At 46.4% G+C, this 19,645-nt stretch overlaps 1 protein-coding gene across 18 annotated transcripts in view; it reads left to right on the top strand.

The window, feature by feature from the left end:
• PAPPA (pappalysin 1) overlaps nt 1-19,645 on the top strand; it is a 361,421-nt gene that overhangs the window by 170,551 nt on the left and 171,225 nt on the right. The window contains exon 1 of one of the 18 annotated variants that reach the window (XM_083807359.1): nt 7,010-7,879. The exons of 16 other annotated variants lie outside the window; for them this stretch is intronic. In XM_083807359.1, coding sequence (XP_083663485.1) covers nt 7,483-7,879 — 397 coding nt within the window. In that variant the 5' untranslated portion in view covers nt 7,010-7,482. Of the gene's footprint in view, nt 1-7,009; nt 7,880-13,463; nt 16,074-19,645 lie in introns of those variants that run through there. One more of the 18 variants, XM_083807369.1, reaches the window with a different exon arrangement.

Genomic DNA, 19,645 nt, shown 5'->3' on the forward strand with positions numbered 1-19,645 from the left:
TGTGCATGGCACTTCGCAGCTGTGTTTTTCAAATGCCATTCAAATGAAAGCAGGGAGGGGAAATCCCATTTTGCTGTGAATTGCTCTCAACTGCAGAGAGAAGTTTTTCCTCTGAATTCTGTCTTTTGGCTGTCTCATTGCAGAATGACGCACGGTGTCTTTCTCCTGATCAATTTGTTTATCGCTTGCTTGATTATCTTTTTCAATAGCAAGACATGACAGGTTTCTCTTGTCAATCCTGTTAGTACTGGCATTGGAGCAGAAATTTAGTTTAGGAAAGACATTTAGATATGTTAAACTTTCCCGTAGACGATGCCTGTGAATACCAAAACATGGCTTGATATGTTTGGATTTTCTAGACTATTCCTGGGCCATGTATTCCCATCTGTCTGAGTCCTGCTCCTTGTTTCTCAGGACGTGTACTTGTGTGCCAGCACCACGCTTCCCTTCTGGCTGTCACAGCAGTTCAGGCTCCTCTATACAGTACCGCAGTGTGCCGACAGCGCACTGGGGGAGCCGAGGGAGCAGCGGGCACAGCCCCCGTCTGCACCCCCGGGCCCACCCAGCCACTGGTGCCCCTGCCCACCCGGCACGAGGTGCTGGAGAGCCGCCCTCCGCTTCCCCAGGACACCTAGAAGTGACCTCTCTCTCTCTTTAATGCTTTAAAAGTGATGTATGGCTAGAGGAAGACGTCAAAGCGGAGCGCTGGAAGACTGATGACCTCCATGTATCTTCCGAACAGGTACCCAGCTAGCAGAGGCCCCGTCTGCCTTCCCAAAGCAGCCTCCCCCCATCCCTCGCTGCACCCATGCATGTTATTTATCGTGTGGGGAAAACATCAGTAGGTCTAAGAGGATAGTTTAGGCTCCACAGCTCGCCCAGTCCTTGACCTCTTGGCTGAGACTTGCCAACGGGGCGGTGACTAATGAGCAGCAACTGCAGCGGTGTGCTTTGTGTTGCGGGTATGTGCCGGTTTGGTGGGACATATCTGCTAGTGCCCCACACGCTTACAAATGCAGGGGACCCTGCTGTAAGAAGCCAGCCCCCGTCTTGCCCATCTTACAGTATTTTGGCTGTGCAGCGCTGTCTGATAGGTCTTTGGTTCAGTGAAATGATCTCTTCTCCTGAGCAAGCTGAAAATGTTCAAGGGTGAATAAAGCAATGGCGCTGTGCAGTTCTCTGTCTGGTCTCAAAAACCAGCTACCAGTATTTGCGAATTGCTAGGAGCTGCAAATCATGGGGAGTTTTTCCCTTTGTGGGCAGTCAGCTGCTTGTCTTGTTCCCCTTTCCTTCCCAGCCAGGTTCCCCAAGTAACTCATACAAACTCATGGTATTAAAATGCTAACATGAGCAGGATTTCAGGCAGAATAGGTATTCACCAGAATTTCACCAGCATTTGAGCGAGCCCCAGAAGCAGTGGAGGATCCATAGCTTTTGAGTGAGATGATTTGGGAACTCACATCTTATTCTGGAAAACCTGGAAAAGCTTAGGTACTCTCCTGGGTTTTACCTGTTTTTTTTCAAGGGTAGCATTAAATATTCCCTCTTCGTGGCCCCTCAGAAATTTCTCATTGGGGAAAAAGTGGAGAATTGATAAAAACAGTGTTCTGTAGTTCTGGGCTTCAGCATCCCGACTTCATCTGAGAATCTTAAATCCGTGGGCAAACAGACTTCTAAAAGAGGCATTCTGTCTGTCAGCCTCCTGAACCCAGAGGGGAAGGTGAGGCAAAGAGCGTTTGTGTCCTCCTTGGGCTTCTAAACCCCTGCGAGAGGAGGAGGGCTTTGGATCCAGGGGCGATGCCAGGAGGGTGCCGGGAGCTCGGCCCCACCAAGGGTGCACGGGGGAGCCCAGGGGTGGGCAGGGGCCTGTGGGCACTCCTGAGACCCAGGAGGTCCTTCCTCCGCTCAGCATCTCTTCCTTTAGGCTGTGATTTTGCTGCCCCCATCAGTCTGCTGGGTTAGGAAGCGGTCTCCCTCTCCGTGTCGGGATGTGGCCCCGCAGGGCGGGAGGCGAGGGGCCTGATCCTGGAGTCACCCCACAGAGACCCACCGGGGCTGCTCTGGAGGCTCGGTGCGTCCCCAGCGTGTGTGTGGGGCCATGGGGCTGCGGCGTGGACAGGCGAGACGAGGTCCTGGCAGTTCCCTCGCCACACCTGAGCGAGGATTTTATCCACACAGCCAGTCCCCAACGCCCAGAATTATGGTATGCAGTCCAAATTCAGGTGGGCCCACGGCTATAGTCAATATTTGCGTGGTTTAATTGAGGATGAAGGTTTCGCCCCGTTGTTTACGTCCTCTACGGTGAGCAACATCTCTTTTTGCTCTCACCACAATGTTGTAGGATAGAGATTAGAGCCCAACCCCCGAGAATGTATTTCAAGAATGCGGTGAAAAAAAAAATACAAAGAATATGTAACTTTTCTGGAAATACGATATTTCATGTGGGAAATTTGAAGGATAAAGTAACTGAATTCCAGGCGAACAGGCATCACTATTGTTAGGTAATACAGCTCTCTGCAGGGCAAAAAAGAGTGGTATGCCAGGTTTAAATAGGAATTTATAGCCACTGACTGCAAATTACTTTATAAAATTACTGATACCTTTATAAAGCTATCAATTATGTGTTTAGTCTTGATTGTCATTTATTGCAGTTCTTAATTGTTCAGTAAGCTTTTCTGGATTAAATGGTATATTTCAAATTGACATGAGGCTGTTTCATTGACGTAAAGTACCAGAGTGTGTATTTCACACATGGGACAACTGGGAGAGCAGCAGCAGGAGAGTCTCTTACCCACTAATAAAGGAAATGTAGTACTGGTGTTTTGATTCCTGCTCAAGTTAGCATAGTTATAAGGCATTATGAACATGCAGGCGATAGTTAGCAAAGCACCCAGAAACTCAGGACTTTCATTAGCACAGAGTGCAAGGATAAAGGCAGCACACAGGCTTTTAATTGTTTGTCCTTTTGAAAATATGAGGAGGAAGAACAGATAGAGAAAACATTTTAAAAAAATTTGGCAAATTTACACTGAGTCCAAATTAGGTCTTCTGTTAAATCTTTTCCAGGATTGAACATATTTGGCATTTTTTTATTGTTGTTTCTTCAGTTATTAGTGTTCCTGCCTTTTCCTGGGCTCACGAGGGGCTGTGGCGACATTCCACGTAGCTCCTGTCTCGCCCTTCGGACACCAAGTGTGTGGCTCTGTCTCCAACGAGGTGTTGGGTTTTACGGGATCCACAACCCGGAATGCCTAAATCCCTGTTGCTTTGAAGCCGTTCTCGGCTCTTTGGGTTTCATTCCTCGCTATTCTGTGGAGGCAGCGTGATTCCTATCATACCATTGTTGATTGCATAAAATATTCCCTGAATCCAACACGTTGCATTAAAATCTGGTGTCTGGGCCCTGTCTGATTCTGAACAGAGCCGCTGTTGGATTGCGTTTCAGCCATCGTCAAGCCAGGCCAAGTTCGGAGAGACTTGATTGGGATATCGGTGAGGGGTAAAAACCATATAAACCTCTGCTGTGATTGATGGAGTTGTGCACAGCGAGGACAACTATGTACAAATACTTGCTCAAAATAGTAGGGCCTCAATTCAGCCGTAACTGGCAGACCGTTCAGCTTGCCTTTCAAGAAACGTTGTTTTTAATTGACCTTCGCGTGAGTAATTTGAAGATCCAACACCATTTCTTAAGAAAAGGATTGCAAACTGTGGAATCTCCCATCGTATGTAGAATTAGTAATTTTACTATATCATGAGTGATTAAACCTGACCCCCAGGGAGCCAAAAATAATGCTGTGTGACTTCCTCGCCTAATTACCGCAGAACAAATGTGAAAATGTGTACATTACAGCAAATCGTGTGCTAATTGGCCTTGGAGAAAGACTAAATATGAGGGAGAAATGGGCATATAATTTCAAACATATTTGAGAGGTTTTGCAGGCTGCTTGCAAATAGGAGGGAAAAAAAAGTCAAAATTTGACAAAACCATTATTTGTTATGATTTATTCACTCAGCTCTAGTCTTGAACCTGGGAGTTATTGGCAGCTTCAGCTAAGATTCCTGCTGAGTATTTCTACTTATAATGACTGCATGCAGCATGTAGCTCAATGCTATTTTTTTGGCATAATATCATAAATATCTATTTTAATTCTTGTCTCTATACATGTATCTAGGGTTTGGTGCTTTTTTTCTTTTTCTAGTGAAAATATCTATATGCAGGACAATATCCTGCTCCCTTTACTTAGGAGAATACTCCACTCGAGTTCAACAGGAGGATTATTCTCCTTGGGTAGAAACCCCCCTGCCAGAAGGCCCGTACATCACTTAAGTACTGGCTTAAGCAGAAAATAAATGTCCATCTGTGCAGGGTAGAATTTCATCTGTTGTCAGGGAAGTTAGATCTGACCCATGGACTTAAGGAATCCCAGATTTACTCCCTATTCCGAAAATCACATCACTCTTCCACTCTCTGTTCTTTATCGTGCAGGACTCAAGAATTTAGGCACCACATTTCCTTTATGCTTTTTCAAAGTATTGGAAGTAAAACTGATTGAACGTGTAATTTGTGCTCGAGAGGTAAATCTCATCTTTTCGTACTTTCTTCTGTCTACTGTAAATACTGAAAGTCAAGATTTGGTCCTTTCCTCTGTAGCTGGAATACTCTTGAGTTTGTTAATGGAATTATAACCCATGGCATTGACGTGTTGTGTTTTGGTAACAGTGAAGCACTTGCTTTTGCCATTGCTATTTTAAGAGTATAAGGTCAAATATGTTCAAAATGAAATGCTGCAGTGCCATCGAATTGAAATGTTTCAATTGTTTTCTTTGATGATTGCAGCCAAATCATAATGCCCCTAAGAAAATCTGGATTTTGCAGAATTAACTTTTTCCACTGGAAAAACTGGAAGCTGTGTTATTTAAGCTAGAGAGCCTGCTCTTCCAGGCATGGGCAGAGTTCCCATCGATGTCGGGGGAGTTTTCAGCTGGAGCAAGCAGTGTCCTGGGCATCAAGACTCTTCCTGGTTTAGCTCTTATTTGAAGTTGAGCCCGTTCACTTCGACTTTGTGATTTTTCATTTGATTTGCAGTATCCTCTACGTGTTAAATTATAATAGCAAAGTGGAATACACAGACTCTGATCTTAAACTGTTTCTGCTGAGCAGGCACGCATGTATAAGTGGCTTTTTTGCATCCCTCTGAGATCTTCAGGACGTTTATGGGAGTTTATGCCGTGGTGTAGTTTGTTTGCTACCTAACAATTTCCTCTTGATTGTTGAGAGGCTTAATTGCTTTGAGGTCTTGTATTCCAAACTTTGCAGATGTTGCCAGTGTTGTGTATCTTTATTGCAAGTCGAGCTGTTGTGGAGGGAAGGTCTGTGGGGCTGATCAGCTGCGCTTCTTGTTGACTTCTGTGGGGCTTTGTGGATATGTGCAACATCTCTGAAAATCAGATGCCAAATTGTACATTCCTGAGTGTTTGCAAATTAGTAAGGAGCTGAAAAGCCCTCTCCCAGAAGCCTTGCGAGTATGCAACAATTCTTTCTCATTTCACTGTTTGCTTTCATTAATTTTATCATGTATATTTGAAGTGTAAGTAGCCATAACAAGCTCATCCTAACAGGGTAATCTGCAAAAGCAGTAAGGTTACAGTCCCAGGAAAACTCTTGAGCGAGTTCTGTTCGAAGCCTGCAGGAAGGTAAGGTGGTGTGGCCATCGTCAGGTTTGAGGTGGAGGAAGAGGGTGACGTGAATTCCTGGGTTTGAGACTGCAACTTCGCTCGGTTCTGCTGCACTTCTTCTGAATGGAATTGTGGCCAGTAGATTCAGGCTGTGCTACTGCTAAGTCATTTCCACTTATTAAGTACTTAGAAAAATCCTTTTTGTTGCCATCAGGGGGAGCTTTTGAGATCTTTCAAGAGTGAAAAAAAATATTAAAAAAAAAAAAAGAAAGGAGAAAAAAAAGAAACGTCCCAGCTCAGAAACAGAGATCTACAAACCAGCAAGCAGCCAGAATCTTACCTGTGGCTACAACTAAGCCAAGGAAACCAGGGGAGCTGAATTCTTTAGACTGAAAAATTAGCAATATTGAGAGAGGATTTTTTGACTCAATCCACCAATAAAATTAATAATTTTTTTTTTATTATTTCAAAAAAAACAGGAGTCTTTGGGAGCACTCAAAAGCCAAATCCTGCTCTGTTGCTACAGCTTCTGGAAGGCAAATGCTCTTCAAAAAGCTTCTCTCCTTTTAGCTCCTGATGATTCGATGGGGACCTTTTGATGCAACATTTGGATTAGCTGCACACAACTGCACTGAGGGGGACCACAAAAGGGGGAGCCTGGCTGATTGCATAACTTTAAGAAAATAATAAGAGGAAAAGAAAGAATTAGGAAAAGAGAGAGAGAGTGAAAAAGAAAGAAAGAAAGAAAGCAATTAAAAAAATATCTGAGACTCAAGTTTCAAGACTCTTTATGTGCTGCAGAGGAGCATAAGGTTTACCAGCAAAGTGCAACGGGGAGTCTGAGAGGAGAAATAGCTTTCTCTTTTGCCAAGAAAAAAAAAATAGGAATGTGTGTTTTGGACTGGACTGAGAAAGAAAGCTGGGGAGATTGCAAAAAGGGGGGTGCAGGATTTTTATCACATTGATCCATTCATCTTGATCGTCTTCTTTAAAAAAATAAATAAGAGAGGGGAAAGTGATAGGGGGAAAGAGGAAGAGGAGAGAAGAAGGGGGAAAAAAGAAAACAGCAAAAGTGTTTGAACCTCTGGAGCTATCTGCTCCTTCAAGCTGATTGATTAGTCATGATCCCTGCAGTTTTAATGGGAATCATTCAATTGGGAAGGTGGAGCACCCTAGAGTAGATTAGCATATTCTTGTTTACTCATCTTCTGAGGGGCTTTTTCTCTTTTCTTTCATTTTGTGGAGAAGAAGGGAGGGGGGGAGGTTGGGGGGAAGGAGGGGGTTGTGGCTTATGTTATAAAGGAGGCCAAAAAAATAAATAGATTAGAGCATCTTTTGGGGGGAGGGAAATCAGTGGGTCTGAGTCTTGGAGAAAGCTGGGGGGGTTGTTTTGTTTTTTTGTTTTGTTTTGTGTGTGTGTGAGTGTGTGTGTGTGTTTTTTTTAAGAAGAAAAAAAATAAAGGGAAGAAAATCCAGCAGAGAAAAGAAGAGAGAGAGGAATTCCAGCTGTGGAGGAATAGAGGAGAAGAAGACAGATAGAGGAGGAAGAACAGAGAAATACATTTCAACCAAGAAGGAGTTTTGATTTATTTTATTTTTATTTGTTTTAAGGAAAAAAAAAATCTATAAGCAGGAAAAAGAAAGAAAGAAAAAGAAAAAAAGAAAAGAAAAAGCAACTGAGAAGGGTTATAAAAAGAGCAAATACCAAGAAGGGTGAACAAGAGAAGAAAGTCAAGGCAAGGAGGAGCCCAAAGCTGGCAGATCGGGAGGATTTGCAGGGGAGAAGGGGGGGGAAGATTGGAAATGCAGCTCTGGAGTTTGCTGCTGCCTCTTGCGCTTCTCTGTACAGCCCTAGCCAGTGGACCCGAATGTGGGATGGACGAGCGCTCCCGCAGGGCAAGAAGGGACACCAGGCACAGCCGCCAGCTCCTCTACACTGCCCCGGGCACCTGTGCCACCAGGTTAGCCCGAGGAAGGCGCTCCACTGCTGGGCTGGAGCCTGGGCATGTCCCCCGCAGGAGGCAACAGCGGGAGGTAAAGGACGAAGAGGAGTCCCTTACCCCGAGCAGGGCGCTCTATTTCAGTGGACAAGGTGATCAGCTGCGGCTGAAGGCAGATATTGAGCTGCCCCGAGATGCCTTCACTTTGCAAGTGTGGCTGAAAGCTGAAGGAGGACAGAGATCTCCGGCTGTCATTGCAGGTAGGTAGTTCGTCGTGCCTGGGGCTGCAGCATCCCTTTTACGTTCCGGGAGCCGGCAGAGCAGCCAGCTGTAGGCGTGCGTGTGTGTAGTGTATGTGTGTGTGCATTTAAATGTGCGTGTGCCTTGCAACATACGTGCGTACGGGAGTGCATGTGTAAACATGCACGGCTGTGTTTATTATATATATATTTGGGGGAATAGTGGAGCTCGGCAAACTGGCTGAAAGTATATGCTCGCAGAAAAAGTTATGTAAACTTTTGCATAGGGAAATGGCAGTATCCTGGGTAGTTTCTGTATTTCTGTCTGTCTGGATTGAGATGCAGACAGGGGAGAGAGCTCTTACGGTGGGTTTTTAACTCATTTGCAGGTCAGAAAACTGTAAGTAGAGCTTTTAAAAGTAGCTTGTATGCGTGTATGAAAAGAAATGTATGTCTGGTGTGTGGCTGCAAAGAAATGCATGTGGAAGGTCCCTCTACGATTTCCTTAGTTTTATTAGCTCTTTAGCGTACTTTCACTGTTACCTTTTTAGATGCTATGTTAGCATGTGGTTTCCAAAAAGCTATAAAGGAACTTTTGGCTATTGTGAAACCTCAAATGAATCAAATGAGTTTATAAAGTTCCCAACCCCTCGACACTCAGCTGGGGCTGGGACTAGCGCTGCAGCTAGAGGATGTCGAGTATTTTTGTCTCCCCTTAGAAACGGCAAGTGTAACACAAATGATTGTAAGGTCAAATAGCCCTATAAAACCATTTAGTACTAAAAGCAGCTACCAGTCTAAGCTGTCTGAGCTGAACAATAATGAGGGATATTGCACTTTTCTTATTTAAATTTTATGAGCCCATCATGAATTTGGGTCCTTTTCCCGTGCGGTCGCTCCCTCTCCCCCTCCCTCCCGCTGCCTCCCTCCCTCTCCCCGCTTTAGTGATAAAGTGCAGCGAAGTTGTCGTGAAATTGGATACTTTTCAGAGGGTTACAAACCCTTATAAATGTCGCCACATCCATCTTTGCTCTGAAGGAAGTCATAGAAAATGGAAATGCTCTTAAAAAAAAAAAAAAAAAAAAAGGAAAACAAGTCAGAAAGAGGAGCGGGCAGGGGTGGGGTGGGGGGGAGGAAGACATGTTTTACAGTTCTTTTGGCAAGGAGATTCCCTGAAAGTACGAAGTTTCCATGTCCTAGGATGCCTTAAAGAGACAGGGAGGATTTCCCCTTTCCCTTTAACCGGAGTCACTTCCTACAAGAAGGCGGCGGATGCTTGTGCCGCGGGTACCGTGGCCACCAGCCCCGCTCACTGCCCTGCCACCGTCCCCCTGCGATGTCCTCCGTCTCCTCTGCCCCGTCCCCAACCTGCGCGACTGTCGCCTCTCGGCAAAGTTGCTTTGTCCTGGAGAAAACAGAAAGGGAGATGAACTCGGCAGCGCGGTTCCTTAACTTTCCCCAGTCCCAGCTGCTCGGCTCGCTGGTGGGGAGGGGGACGCAGCGTGTGTGGCTGCGGGGTGGGCAGGAGGTGCCGGGCAAGGGCTGCTCCCCTTTGCTTGTAGTAGGACAGACAGGCGAGCAATTTCATAGGAGAAATAGTTTATTACTTGCATTATTTCCCCTGGCTTTCTCATGCTCCACTCTTCTGTTTCCCAATCTTAACTTAAACCCCAGGGCTCAAAGTGCTTCCCTTTCAACTTAGGGCAGGCAGAATTGGGGTTTGCACAGATCTCACCGGTGGCACAATGCGGTCCGTGTGTTTGTGTTTAACCCAGCACCTAGGACCCCGTGTCCGTCTTAGGTGCAAGTATCTGTAATTCATACAATAGGAGCCCTGGACAAACACACACAAAGATCATTTGTAGTAAAATACTTTAATTGGAAGGGGGAGGTTGGTTTGTTGCCTGTGTAAAACACTTGACCCATTTTATGCATGGAAATAACATTCCACTGTGAAAAATGAAAATAAATGCCCCAGTTTAGCACTGTTGAGCTTGCAGCTCAGCTTGGGAGGACTTTGTGATTTTTATTTTATTTTTAAACTCCCCCTTCCCCCCTCGCACACACTCTTGAAGAGGAGCCAGGTTTGGCTCTGTGTGTAAACACCTGGAAGAGGTCCAAGAGGAACTCACTCGGAGTATCCTCCGCACACCACAGCCTCCCAGACCTGCAGCAAGCTTAGGGAGAGATTACGCTTCCCTCAATGAGGAAATCAAGGGTTCTGGCTGCCAAAACGCTTGGCTTTCTCATTTTCACTGTTTTGGGATGTGACAGACGCAGGAGCCCTGTTCTGCTGTTGACGCCGCATCTGTAGGACCCCGCCGACACCCAGAGCCTTTCTGGGTGCTGCGGGCAGGCAGGGAGCGGATCCGTGTGCTGACATTGCCAGGACTGAGTTTCTCCCCAACTTCTGCAAAGTGGGAAGTGGTGGGACTGTAGATCTGGCAGGGAGGGCAGGACCGACTGGAGGACACCTCATTGCCAGAGCCCTTCTTGTACCCTCATCTGCCTTCTGCCCCCCACCCTCTGCCTCTGCTGCCTGCTGCTCTTCGATCCCGCCTGGCGTGCAAGTAGTCACTGCGAGTTGTGTAGGAGCCCCATGCGTGCCTGTGGGGGAAGCCTGCCCGTCTGTTAAAAATCTCATGTAGGACCCGAGTTGTTATCAGCTCCTGCGCCTGAGCCCTGATAGAAAGGAGCTCTTCTGCTAATCCAGGCTACAGGAGTTTCTGTTTCTGTCTGGAGCCAACTCTCCTTACGTCACCCTCTGCTGCAGTATTCAATTTGTTTTCATAAATGGCTAATTTTACAGTGCTGTTAAGTGGGTTCGTCATTGCGCCGGGCCATGCCCTGTCTCTGATGATAGGCAGTCCTCGGTGCCAGGCTCTGCCAATTTTCACGCTGGTTGGCAGTGATGTTATTGCTGCCCTGTTTGACTTCACTGATATCTGTTCTGGCATTTGTCAGGGAAAGCTGTTGGGAAACGAGAAGTCTGACCCATTGATCTGTGTTACGCAAAAGCTCAGCAGCGTTTTCGGAGCTGGGCTGGGCTTCGTTTGTGCGGCTCCTGCGGTGCGGCTCCAGCGGCGGCAGCTCTCAACTCGTGCGTACTTGGGTCCCTCCCCGGGCCACATAGTTCTTGGACAAACACTCCTTGGATGTGCGTACCTACCACACAGCACAGTACATCCCTCTTATAAATACACGCGTGTGCACATGGTATTAATCATGAGAGGTTGCGCGCTTTCCCCCAACGAGCCTTTGAATGCATCCCTACTTGTGAACGAAGGAGTTAAGGTCCGGACCGTAATCAAGTTAGATAATACGCGTGCCGTGCAAAAATAAGACGCTTCAAAGCACCGTTGACCTTGCTTCTGTTGTAATCAAAGATATTTCAGTTCTACTGTGGAAATGCAACCCCATCCTGAGAAACAGGATCCTCCAGAGTCCCTGTCAGTGTGTTTTCTGGTGTATGGCTCAGGAGCAGGGGAGCTCATGTTTTCATAGGAAGGAGATGTTGACTCTTTACTGGCTGGGAGCTGAGAGGAGCGGGATGAATGATCGGCAGCGGGAGCTGGAGTAAGAAGGCGTGCCTGCTCTGAAGAGTGAAAGTTATTTGTGTTTTGTTTTGTTTTTTTTTTTTTTTCCCTTCCCGGTTTCATTCTCCTCTGTCTCTCTATTCCTCTGCCTGCCAACAGGGAGCATGATCCCAACTTAATAAAGCTTCGTATGTAAGGGAGTGCCTATGTTTTCCCAACTTCAGTCCTTGGTGAACATAAAACTGCAGCAGAATCCAAAGGGAAAGAAACGCCAAAATCAGCACAGTGGAGCTCACTTAAAGCCGCAGCTCTTGCGTGTGAGAGACTGAGAAACATCTGTGTCGGGGGCCAATAATTGGGCAATTATACAGATATGTAATTGACACTGCAAAAGTCCGTTCCCTCCACAGGGTTTAAGAATATACGTTTGGGTTTTGGTTTCATTTGGTTCACTTCTGGAGTTTTGCAGTCTGGTGCTGCATTAATACACCTCAGGTGGAAGCAGGGAGCCGGGGCCTGTCCCCAGGGCCGATGCCCGTAGCAGGTGCGTTGGGACCTCGAGGGGCTCTTCACACAGTTTACACACAGTTTCACTGGCATCAAAATAACAGGTAGGTAGAAAATGCAGCGTTTCTCATCTTCAACAGCCTGTTGCCTCCTTCTATGGATTTGCTTGTTTTGATCTGTAATGAAGTACTGAGATGAAGGGCTACGGAATGAGCCAAACTCAAGGCCTGCGGTTTAAGCAGCATGGGCCAGGGGCTGGAGCTCAGCGACGGCTGGGCTGCAGGGCCAGGCCTCACACATCTGCACGGCCGCTGCGGCGAGTGACAAGCCCCCAGTCCCCAGGGATACAGGTACCCTGTGCCTCCAGCTTCCCGGCAGCCGGGTTCAGACGACCAGCCACTTCGTGCCTACGGATCCGGGCAAGCCGTGACTAATAGGCCACTGAAAAAATACGGCGTAGCTTGTCATTTGCTAAATATTTGCGTTTGAGCAGCTCATTTCCTCCAGCCTGCAGAAGCTGGGACAAGAGTCAGAAACGGGAACTGGAAAAAGGATTTTTCTTTCCGTAAGACTTCCAATTTCAACTGGTCTCATTCAACCGTCTGCACGCCAGAGTCAGAACAGTCTGACGAACATGTTTTATTTTCTTAAAGCACTTACTCGTGGGCTGCTCTATTCAATAAAATGGTAATTAAAGGGAAAAAAAATGAGGGAAGTTTGCCTCTTTATGTGTGAGGGATGGTAAATTTAGATTCCTAAATGATATATGGCTGCCTCTTGTAGGCATGGAACTGTGTCCCGGGCTGAGCTTGTCTCCCCAAGATTCATTTTGGCCTGATTTATTTCAAGCCAGCCTGTTCCAGTTAGAATAGCTTGCAAGAGGCAGAAAGCTGGCCGAGGGGCCGGTGTTTGGAGGGACGGCGGGAGCGGGACTCCCCTCAGGGATTCGGGGAAGACGTCTGGAGAAGAGCAGAGCAGAGGGAGGGCCTCGGCGGCGAGGGTGAGAGGTAGCCTTCAGAGAGCCTTCGCACACTGAAGAATTGCAGAAAGACGGACCCAAATGCCCGGAAGTTATCGCCTCTGGTTGAAGCTGCTCTCCAGGTCCCTGTGTCACCTCGTCATGTGGCGCTGGGGGAACGCTGTAGGTGGCCAAGGAGATCCCAAAACCACCGACACACCGAGGGATGCAGAGGAGCCCACCATCCGCCCCGGCCACGTGTGGCACAGTGAAGGATGTGCTTAAATCCCAAATCCCCAAGGTCTCACTGAGCGCTGGAGCAGCTGGAAGGGGCAGTGCTGGCTGCCTGGGGTCCCTCACCCTGAACCCTTTCATGAAGGTAAGCCGCTCACCTTTCTCACGAAGATCAGGACAGGAGACCTGATCCCTTCGAAAGCGGGTGCAGGAGTCTGCTGGTGCTGTTCCCACGAGCCTCGTGTGTTCACTAGCCTCTACCGAGGGTGATCCCCAGCTGGGTGCCTCAACCAGCGAAGAGCCAAAATGGTGGTGGGCACCTCCCCGGCCTCTGGGGCCGACCCCAGGTCTGCATGGTCAGGGCACACCAGCTGTGTGGAGCAGAAAGCCCTGGTGGAGAAATGTCTTCTGGAGTCTGCTCTGGCTTAGCCTGCATGGAGGTGCTGAGCTCCTCAGGTCTGTCGCAAGAGGGATGCCAGGCTGAGCAGCTTCAGCATAAAAATACTGCAGGACCAGTGGGTGTTAGGTGCTCTCAGGACCAGGGGATTAACTGAGCACTTTCACCTTGGATTTCCATTGCACAGGCCAGCCTGAGTCAGAATTGAGAGCCAAATTATAGTGGCTTTTTTCAAAAAGACACATTGAAAAAACAAAAATAAACCCTTCCATGGCTGGGGTCAGCTGAAATGTTCCCGTATAATAGTTTTGCTTCCAATTTTAGCTGTTGTTTTTTCAGCTCCTCTTTTCTTTTCTCTGAAAGAAATTATAGGAGCACAAGCAGAGAAGGGACCACCTGGGTTGCCAAATTTAGTCCCCTGCAGTGTCGGGGATATAACAGTAGATAATTAGTCCAAACATTCACAGAATATCCACTTTGTAGGTTCTGATATAGCACAGGCCACAGAAAACTTCCCAGCACTCTACTATAAACCAAAGATCTTTAGCTAAGACCCAGAGTCACCACTATAATGTAAGACAGGAAGAGAGAAGGACAGATTGACAACATCTTAAGTACCTAGAAATCCAAAGCATTGATTTAGAAAAGTGTTAACTATGAGAAAGGAAAACATATTCTGGTAAAAGATATCAGCTTTCTTATTTTCGGAAGGTTAAAAAAGAATCAGGTGTTTTGACAATTACAAAACTTCTATTGAAATTTTAAGTTCGAATATTTTCCAGAACTGATCCTTTCCCACAGATAGTCTGTTTTGATTAATTTCCCGTTTTCCTGAGAAAAATATTTTATCAAACATTTCCCACCCTTCTCTGATCTTCATCTGTGTGGAAGTTCCTCCATCCCATTGTAGGAAGAATGAACACATTCACATTATTGCATTTTTGCTTCTTTCAGATTATTCTGAAAGTTGATCAGAAAAGTCTTGTTTGATCAAAAACCTCTACACTTTTCTCTCAACTGTATCAGCTAGTCTAATGTCATCTTTTCCTTCATTTAACCATTATGTATTATATATTAATCTTTCATTATATATTAATTCTTCTATTTCATATATGGAAAGTGTACTGGACTCTTCTATTTCCTTGGCTTTGAGAATTTGGTTCGTGTGTTCTAGGCACAGAACAATGAGTGTGCTGTCCTTTTTTTTTTTTTTCTTGTCCCAAAGTGAGACTTCTAAAAATTAAGGTGTACCTGTTTTTTGACCTTATGTTGCTTTATGAGCATTTCTCTACCTTATGGTAGCTGGCACCTGGGTGTGATTCGTAGTTTTAATTGAGCTTTCCGTGCAGAAGAAATGCTTGGTTGGTCTTCTGCTAATTTCTGCTTGTCCCTAACCTTCTCTTCGTTTTCTCTGGTGTGAGCATGCATGCACATACACACACAATTTCCAAAGCACCTTTGATTTTTTCCCAGATCAATAGAGCATTTAAACTCCAATGATCAAGGAAAAACATCTTGTTTATTTCCCTACATATTCTGACACAAGTGGCAGATCTTGTAAACTGCTTTGATTTGATGTTAGTGCCTTTTATAAAGTTTGCTCTCCCCACAGCCATCCATAAAGTCAAAGCGCTCTTACTCTGAACACGAGCAGAGCAGAACTCTGGAAGGCAAGTAAAAAGGAGTTAAAAAGAGACTACGAGTGAACATCTTATCCCAGATTTTTTCTTCCTGCTATCCTTGTTCATAGCAATCTGAACAATTTGCTTAGTTGAGGATGTTCAATGTTCGTAAAGCTGGCGGCACCAAGTGTAGGTGCAGTATGTGTCGTAGTTAAAAGTGTGAACAAACATAAACACAACTCAGATTATCCCTTGGTGAGAATGGGGATGGATTCACGTTGTTAGATTTATGCATGGATTTGATCCTAAACCTATTCAAGATCATGAAAAATACCATTGACCTTGGCTGATTCTGGCTTAGGCGCTGATTTCAGAGAGTCTTTTGCATCCCTCCTCTGTGTCCCAGACCCTTCCATGGTCCTTGCATTAACATCCTTTATTTTGCTGTCCTTTCTTGCTTTGGATACAAGAGAAGAAAAATTGCAAAGCCTTAACGTCAGAGAAATTGGCCAGGGGAAGGGGACATGTTTATTTTAGTTGTTTTTGCTATACTCCAAATCCCACTTTGGCCTCTGTCTCTTTCAACCTTTCTCCTTTTTTTTTTTCAGTGTTAAAACGAGCACTTATTGAAAACACGCTGTCCGGTTTTCTGTTTTGCTGGGTGATGTAAGTGTATAACTTTCCTGTCCAATCCCTCCACCCTCTCTTATCACCATCATAGTCTCGGCTCATTCTCTACTATCTGGTGTCCTTGATTCCCCCGTCTTTCCCTTTTTCCTGCTCTGCACAATTGCTGTTTTCGTCCTCCCTAGCAAGCGCATGCTGTGGATAACCCCACGCTCTTCGTAGTTCTCCTTTTCTTTCACCATCCAAGGGTGCTGTCCCCTCCCTGCAGACCAAGGGTGGCTCCCAGGTTGGTGGCTGCAGCCAACCGGTGTTGGAAATGCTGTGGGAACGGAGGGTAAGCAAGCTGTGTGTTTGTGTGCTGAGTCAGGCATATGCTCATGCATATTTTCTGGGAATTATTGATATTGTTCTGTTTAATATCCATCCTAGCGGTGCACAAACAAGGAGCGAGCAGTTGTTCTCACAAAGAGGGAGTGAGGGTGAAGTGAAACTGAGAAGCATCTGGAATTGGCCAGGTGAAGCAGCATCTGAGAGATATGATACCAGCTCAAGAAAGCAAAAGAATTGCCGTGTTAGAGAAGAAAACCACTCTGTTCTTTGCTGATTAACTCCTGGGGTTTGGTAGGCTTTCCTTGAGTCTTCCTTTTGAGTGATACTCAGGGCACTTTTATCTCTTCTCCTTCATCCCCTCTGCTGTGTTTTTCTTCCATCTCTTTATGTAATTTATTGTCTCTTTACTTGCTTTAAATCATTTTCCCATATGGATTTCTCTCCTCTGACCCATCTTCCCCTCCCTCATCTGATTCCCCGGAGTCTTCTGTCGTCATGGAACTGGGAGAAAGAAGAGCAGGCCTGTCCCCGACACCGAGCATCAGCTGCAGGCTCCTCTCCTCCTGCCTCTCCTTCTTTGCCTGTTCTCTGCTGTTAGTGTTGGAAGCACATTCGCAAAGATCATCCACTGGACTGAGGAAAGATTTTATCACCGTTGTTTTGTTTGTTTTATTTAAGACAGCGAGAGAAAGAAGTGGAAAGGACAGGCCTTTGCTGTTACCAGTGTTGCTTAGTTTTGAATGTAGGTTATTTTTCTCCTGTCCTAATGTATTCTAGCGCTGTTGTTTTCCTTTATCATTGCAGTATGATTGCAGTTTTGTAGTCCTGGTAACTGCCTCAAAACATCCTGCTGATGGTGGTGATACATTTCTCAGGCGTGAGAGAGAATTGACCTTAAAACCAGGGAAACTGAGGTACAGCAGGATGCTCTGATGTGTCTGAGATGGAGCTAGAAACGGATCCCAGCAGACTTGGCTCTTTGTTAAGCCCATTTTTAGTGGTGATGGTGGTTATTCCTCAGCCTTGCTTGTCCTCCATGTGAAGTGGACACTCTTTAATTTCTGTAGGCTGTTGTAGCTTTTGATGGTTTGGTGGGTTATTATCGTGCTGAGCTGATGGTGGTGGTGATGAAGTCCTTCACCAGGCATCAGACCGTTGAAAGCACTGCCAACATGAGGGCAGGTGAGGAAGGGAGACCAGCTGGCATTTGTGACAGGAGCTCTTTGGACATGGCAGAAAATGAGATGGTCTTGAATTAAGCTCTCTGATCCAGACCTGCTGGCGATGCATGAGTCAGTGTGAGTTACGGCGTTTCTCAAAGGGAACCGTGTATGCAGCCAAAAGTGGGAGAGGAGAGCAAGTAACACCAGAGCCCCTCAGCTGAGGGTACTTCAGTTTGAGTTGGAATACTGTGCTATTTTTGATAACATCTTCACATTGATTAATATGATGGCTTGCTGAAACTGCTTGTAAAACATGTAAGTTGTAGCTGCTAAGGATTTCCTCAGAACTGCTGAAAACCTGGCCCTGTATAGCCAAGGGTATTAATTAAAGGCAAAACCAACTGATTTTCCCCAAAGTTAAATATGGATGAGATGAGTGGTCGCAGAAAGGGGCTTTGCACGTTAGTGCCCAGTAACTGCAGGCTGTTTTGGGGGGGCATCATCTAGTGCACGGCTGGACAACCAGGAGTTCTGCTGGAAGCTCCAGCAGGGAAGCTGTGCATTGTATGATCCACGGGAATGGTGTTTTGCTCTGAATTCAGCGGCATCTGTGCTTGTAAAGACTGAGGTGCTAAGGTTGAGATCTGGAGCTTGCATTACTACTGTCTTATATTATATCTGTCTTGTGGATAAACAGAGCAGCCTCTCCGAGGTCAAAACAGCACCTTTCACCAGTGGTAATTTAATGGGAATCATTTTCGGCATGTGCTAGACAAGAATTGGAAGCCTCCTGTGCTGTAGCTCATGAATGGAGATGTTCAGGGAGAAAAGGAGTACTGGGAGAAAAAGCAAATGTTAACTAAATGCATTACGCACACAGTTTTGAAACATGTACTTGGCAGAGGGAAGGGTAAGGAGTCCAAGCCAGATTGTGCTGTTGAGCGCACCAGTGTAAACCTAAAGTTACTCCTCTGGCGAGGAAGTCAGGGGGCTGCTCCAGGCGGGTGAACGTATAGGACCTGGGGCCGAGACAGGGAGCGTGCCACGGGGAAAAGGAACCAGCTGAGAGAGAAATGGATGTCGTGGAGAGCAGCCTCCAACCACCGTCGCTGCCGTGGATGGTTTAGTTTGGGTGTGTAACGGTCGTGGTGATGCAGTGGGACATATTTGTACGACGTGGGGTAGTTTTTACTTTTTGGAGCATTTTCTGCATATACCTATCCTATTCCCTCCAGGCTGTAAGATTAGGCAATATACCGCTTTTACAGTGAGCCCTTTGTGTTTCCAGCAACAAACACTTCTAAACTCTGCTCTCCAGTCTTGTGGCTGTAAACTCCTTCACCCCTTCCCATTACTGTCCCATCTCCAGCAATAATATCCCCTCCTCTGTTTATAAACAAACACCCTCAGAGGAAGTTCACAGGAAGAAAAGTTAGTTAATGAAAATCAACCAGGCACTCAGGTCCAGGCTGTGGGTTGGAGCCAGCAGGGTTGCTGGATGTTTCCTACTCTACATCTGCTTGTAGGAATTGCTTTGATGAGATGTCAGCCCGTCTGTCTGACTGTGTGTCTTTCTCTTCTTTTCCCTCCATCGTGGAAAATGGGAGAAAAGAGAGAGTCAAATTCTAATGTCAATCTGCTTCAAAATAATGAACAGCCTGGGCAGTTTTTGGGAACCCCAAGCAGGGGGATGAGCTTGAATGAACTTGTAGGATTTCTCGTTGATAAATCCACCAATTCTCTCTTCTCTTCTACCTTTCTCCCGACTGAAATCTAGATTCTGGCTCCTGGCAATACTGTTTGTTGCTCGGGAGTTGTGTAAAGGCTGTAAAAGGACTAAAATAGCCCAAAGGACAATTATCCTGCTCTGTAGTCTGAGCACACGGCTGATATATCTGGTGTCACACATCTCTCTCACTGGGCCACCGGTGTAAGGAGGTAGGGGTGAGCAGGGGCCGAGGAAGCAGCTAACACGGGGCTGTGCACTCACCGTGAGCTCTGCAGCAAGGACAGACAGGCATGGTAATGGTGCTGCCAGCTGGAAAACACAAAACGCTTTCACTTGCTCCAGAGGCCCCCTAAACCCCCCCAGCACAGGGGGAGCCCAAGCAAAAGATCATTTTCTTGTGACTTCTCCTGGCTTGTGCTTTTCGGATTGAACCTTGGTGGTCTCAGATGGGAGGTAAGGGAATTAGGGGGTTGGTTCACTCCAGGAGACACTGGAATCCTCCTTTGAAAAGCCTCTCTGGCTATTCAAGACGCATGGGAAAATGAGGAGATAAAGAAAAGCTGTGGGAGTGAGGGAGACTGCACTGGTAGGGTTGTGGTTCCTCACTCACATAGAGGTGTACTATCAGCGCAGTGCTCCTGCCCCAGGTTCCCCCTCTTCCCCCTCTCCTCTTCTAAAAGGAGT

The sequence above is a fragment of the Anser anser genome (assembly GCF_964211835.1).
Source record: "Anser anser genome assembly, chromosome: 21".
NCBI lineage: Eukaryota > Metazoa > Chordata > Aves > Anseriformes > Anatidae > Anser > Anser anser.